Genomic DNA, 5,135 nt, shown 5'->3' with positions numbered 1-5,135 from the left:
GCTGCTGCTCCGAAGGCCGAGCGGCCGGCGGCGTGGGACGCCGAGCGACCGGCGGGATGGATATGGGCCGGCGTCCCGGCCTCCGGTCTTGGGGGCGGCGGCGTGCTTCCTGGACGCCGGCGGAGAGCACTGTGGAGAACGGGGTTGGAGGCGCAGAGGGCCTAGACAGAGGGGGCGTGACTCGCATGAGGAAGGAGATGACCAGATGCAGACGGGGAGGGGAGCACATGGATAAGAGGAGAGGAGGGAAAAAAAGAAAAAGAAAAAGGAAAAGGAAATGAGAGAAGAAAAAAAGAAATAAAAGAAAAGGAAAAAAAGAGAAGGGCAATTTAGATATTTTACAACCGCAATCCAACAGGTGAAGCTGTTTTGCCAAACGTTTTACAAAACGGCTTCAGCTCCACCACAGAAGCCGCTGCACCAGAGAAGCCGGAGCCGGAGCTGTTTTTGGAAGAGCCGGAGCTCTGCCAAACAGGCTCGTAAATTGCAACACGTTTGTGAGTTTGCTGTGTGACATGGGTTTTACCGCTTCAGTGACTCGTATGCCAGAGACTTTGGACTGCGAGGCAGCCAAAATAACTGCAATCAAGAAGCGACAACTACCAATTTCACGTTCCCGCTTGAAGCTCAGGCGCTCAGCTGCAGAGAGCGAGCCAACACATACAGCACAACCCAGTATCTTCCCAACCGTTTGCGGCCGCAAACAGTATCGGTCGGCGCAGACGGTTTCAAGATTCGTGCGTGGTCAACTGAGTCCTCCGCACTCTTCTCGCTTCATTCCCGGTCCTTCAATTCCCAGTACCATGTGCTTCTAGACGTACTGCAGACAGTGGGAATCAAGTAGATATTTGGCAACTTGGAATCAGGCATTGGAGACCTGTCTTTCGCAGCTAGACCACTTCTTTTCTCTTCCTCCCGACGGCCGGCATTGGCGACGGAGACCATTGACGACGGCAGCAGGTTCCGCCAACCATAGCAACAACTCGGCAATGTCGCAACGAGATCGACGAGATTAGTCTCCTGAAGGTATTCTTATCGGCATCTTCGCTCCTCTGCTTGCTCGCTGAATCTCGCCGCCGTGCACCTCTCCTCCACCCTGCTCTCTCTCTCTCTCTATCTCTAACAATGTGTGTGTCTCTTTCTCTCTCGCTGTTTGACTGACTGTGTGTCCGTTTCTCTCTCCCTCATTCTGACGGCCGCCATTGCCGACGTATGGAAGCTCCAAACCTAGCTGGTGAACAGACGAAAATGCCAGAACCAGATCCGTAGGAAAAAAACCACAAAAATCTTAAACCCTACCGAGCTTGACGGAAGTTCGTTGGTTCTATATGGGAATTATTCGAACAGATCCAGATCTGCATCTCAGAGAGAACAAGTATCGAATGGATTCATAGGTAAGCCAATTGACTACTGGATGTTTCTTTATACAGGTAGCTATTGTGTATTTGTAACTACATTTCGCTTTTCAGGTTATACATCTCTTTTACAAAGTTGTTTATTTGGTGAGAAAAAAGCTCAGCTCCCTCAGGATTCAACAGGTTCTGAATCTTTGGACTCCTATATTATTCAAATTTGTCAATGCGATTACTGTAGTACTATCACATTCATGCACGTCGTTACTGTTTACTTATCTTATAATGCCTATATTTTCATAGGTCCTGTTCCAAATTTTTCTTTCCAACAATTATTGATAACCTTCTAACTTTGCAGGCTTTTCAAACTTGACATCACTGAGCATTAAGGAATGTGCTGCTGTTACTGCTGAGAAATATAGGCTGAAAATAATGTCTATATTTTCACTGATTCACTTTTGAATTTCAGAACTTTTTCAAAGTTGTCAGCACTTCAAATCATTTTCAGACCAGAACTGTTGATCACTGTTTCAGCTGATTTTTCAGTTAAAATTTTAGCAGTTCTAGTTATTTTTGCTTCCACTGATTCGAAATATGACGGCTGCCACTGGATTAAGTAGGCTCATTAAATTCGTCTCGCGATTTACAGTCCATCCATGCAAAAAATGTATAAATAAACTTCATTTAGTATTCCATGCATGTGTTGAAATATTCGATGTGATGTTTTTTTTGTGTTTACGGGGTTTATGGGGTGGGAACTAAACAGGCCTTAGAGAAGGGAGAGAGAGAAGGAATGGAGGAACCCGGAATACACACAAGCTACCAGCTGAATGGGAGGAAGAGGAATCGCAGCTGGGAATCGGGGTACGTTGACTAGCACGAATAATAAAGCGGGAATGAACGGACCAGATAGAACATGCGGCCGCAAACGGTTGTGGCCGTGCTTTTTCGCATACCGCAGCGATGGGCAACCAAGGCCTGGTGACCCGGATGAGATGACACAGAACTGATCAAATGAATGGGTAGAAACAAGGGATTTTGTGGTGCATGGTTTCGGCTTCCAAATGCTAAGTTGTAACCCTATTATCTTGCTGTCAGAAGAAGAAAAATGCTTAGTTCCAAATGCCAAGTTACATTGTACTGGTGTACTGAAAGAGCTATACTTTCCCCCATATAATTCAGAAGGCTTTGGCGTGTGCTGGGAAGGCAAAAGAAACTCGAAGAATCAGATTCTCCAGTGTATTATTGCATTGAATGTGATTGAGTAGCCAAATCAGTGGGAGTATTACACCTAATGGAACGACGCAGCAGTATGAACTCAAAACCATCTTGTACAGCCACATGCATCCAAAGGTCACGAGTCTCACAACTCACACTCTCACGAGCGCTTGTTTTTTTCTTTCTCCGGGCATCTTAAATTTTTTAGCACACCATGACCTGACCTCACCAGCGGCGTCTCCAGCAGTTGAAAGCCAGCGCAAGCAAGATAGAGTGATGTCGTGTACACTCATTTCTATTTTATTTTGCCGCTCAAGACAAAATGAGCAATTTTTTCAAACAAAAAAAAAAGAGGAGAGAGAGAGAGCCGGCCGTTGACCGGCCTCCACGCGCTCCCGCGGCGAGAGACAGAACTCTTGCCTACCCTGCTGTCTGTCTTCTTCTATATAAAGCCTCCACTCTCCCCTTCCGCCACCACGCACCACCGCTCCCTTAAATCGCCGGACACCACAGCCTCGATCAGCAGCCTCGATCCCCTAGCCCAGCTTGCTCCCCGCTTCCAGCAGCCGCGCTCGGTTGCTCATCCGCTCGGCAGTGGTGGTCCATGGCGTCGCACAACGGCCCCAAGCACGTGCCGCCGATGGAGGTGTCGGTGGAGGCCGGGAACGCCGGCGCCGCCGAGTGGCTTGACGACGACGGCCGCCCCCGCCGCAAGGGCACGTTCTGGACGGCCAGCGCCCACATCATCACAGCCGTTATCGGCTCCGGCGTGCTCTCGCTCGCCTGGGCCATCGCGCAGCTCGGCTGGGTCGCCGGCCCCGCCGCCATGCTGCTCTTCGCGTTCGTCACCTACTACACGGCCACGCTGCTCGCCGAGTGCTACCGCACCGGTGACCCGGAGACGGGCAAGCGCAACTACACCTACATGGACGCCGTGCGCTCCAACCTCGGCGGCGCCAAGGTGGTGTTCTGCGGCGTGATACAGTACGCCAACCTCGTCGGCGTCGCCATCGGGTACACCATCGCGTCGTCCATCAGCATGCAGGCCATCAGGAGGGCGGGGTGCTTCCACAAGAACGGCCACGGCGACCCGTGCAAGAGCTCCAGCAACCCCTACATGATCCTCTTCGGCATCGTGCAGATCCTCTTCTCGCAGATACCCGACTTCGATCAGATTTGGTGGCTATCCATCGTCGCCGCCGTCATGTCCTTCACCTACTCTTCCATCGGTCTCGCCCTCGGCATCGCACAGACCATCTGTAAGTTCACCATTCAATCGGACTGCTTAAAAATTTCGTCTTTAAAATGATTGATCGATCGATTCTTACTTAGTTACTGACGGGTGCTAAATCCGTGGAATTGCAGCAAATGGTAAATTCATGGGCAGCCTCACCGGCATCAGCATCGGCGCCGATGTCTCGTCCACGCAGAAGATCTGGCACAGCCTGCAGGCCTTCGGCGACATCGCCTTCGCCTACTCCTTCTCCAACATCCTCATCGAGATTCAAGTAAGAAAATCCTTCTATGCTCTGCTCTGATTTCAGTAACATGCAATTGCCCTGTTCCTAATCAAGGATGCTCTGTTTCGACTCTTCAGGACACCATCAAGGCGCCGCCGCCGTCTGAGGCGAAGGTGATGCAGAAGGCGACACGGCTGAGCGTGGCGACGACGACCATCTTCTACATGCTGTGCGGGTGCATGGGGTACGCCGCGTTCGGCGACAACGCGCCGGACAACCTCCTCACCGGGTTCGGCTTCTACGAGCCCTTCTGGCTCCTCGACGTCGCCAACATCGCCATCGTCGTACACCTCGTCGGCGCCTACCAGGTCTTCTGCCAGCCCATCTTCGCCTTCGTCGAGCGCCGCGCCGCCGCGGCCTGGCCGGACAGCGCCTTCATTTCCCGGGAGCTTCGCGTCGGCCCCTTCGCGCTCAGCGTGTTCCGCCTCACGTGGCGGTCGGTGTTCGTGTGCGTCACCACCGTCGTCGCCATGCTCCTCCCCTTCTTCGGCAATGTTGTCGGGTTCCTCGGCGCCGTCTCCTTCTGGCCGCTCACCGTCTACTTCCCCGTCGAGATGTACATCAAGCAGCGCCGGGTGCCGCGGGGAAGCACCAAATGGATCTGCCTCCAGACGCTCAGCGTCAGCTGCCTCATCGTCTCCATCGCCGCCGCCGCCGGTTCCATTGCCGACGTCATCGACGCCCTCAAGGTCTACCGGCCGTTCAGCAGTTAATTGTCGCTGGCCGTACGTGCATGCAGCATTCATTGCGGTAACACGTACCGTTGACCGTGAGAGATATTTGCAATGAGGCCCTTATGGAAAAGAATTATTAAGGTGAAGGATTAGGCGCCCTTGTGCACATGCTGGGCGCATTCCTTGTAAGGACAAGGGGTGTGAACTAACAGAATGGCAGGAGGTGTTTGGAGTAAAAATACAACTTTTCCCGTTTTTAGATTTTTTCTTTTTTTTCTTTCAAGGTCCTATTTATGTAATTTTTTTGTGCAACCTGGTGTACCGGATAAAATTATCTAAAGAGAAGAAGAAAAAAGTCTACATATGAAGCA

The 5,135-nt window shown here is 51.6% G+C and overlaps 1 protein-coding gene and 1 long non-coding RNA gene across 3 annotated transcripts; both read left to right on the top strand.

The window, feature by feature from the left end:
• Nucleotides 1-843: 843 nt before the first annotated feature.
• Nucleotides 844-1,922, top strand: LOC120667324. Of its 2 annotated transcripts, XR_005672152.1 has the most exons (4): nt 845-1,026; nt 1,220-1,394; nt 1,470-1,538; nt 1,711-1,922. It is a non-coding gene; the product is annotated as an uncharacterized LOC120667324 (long non-coding RNA). The 2 variants fall into 2 exon arrangements; XR_005672151.1 differs by having other exon boundaries at nt 844-1,394.
• A 1,106-nt stretch (nt 1,923-3,028) lies between these two features.
• Nucleotides 3,029-5,135, top strand: LOC120663747 (amino acid permease 3-like). Its single transcript, XM_039942644.1, has 3 exons — nt 3,029-3,829; nt 3,936-4,078; nt 4,168-5,135. The coding sequence occupies exons 1-3, from the start codon at nt 3,175-3,177 to the stop codon at nt 4,801-4,803; spliced, it is 1,434 nt and encodes a 477-aa protein (XP_039798578.1). The 5' UTR covers nt 3,029-3,174; the 3' UTR covers nt 4,804-5,135.

The sequence above is a fragment of the Panicum virgatum genome, chromosome 3N (assembly GCF_016808335.1).
Source record: "Panicum virgatum strain AP13 chromosome 3N, P.virgatum_v5, whole genome shotgun sequence".
NCBI classification, from domain to species: domain Eukaryota; kingdom Viridiplantae; phylum Streptophyta; class Magnoliopsida; order Poales; family Poaceae; genus Panicum; species Panicum virgatum.
This window is presented reverse-complemented; position numbering and strand designations above follow the sequence as displayed.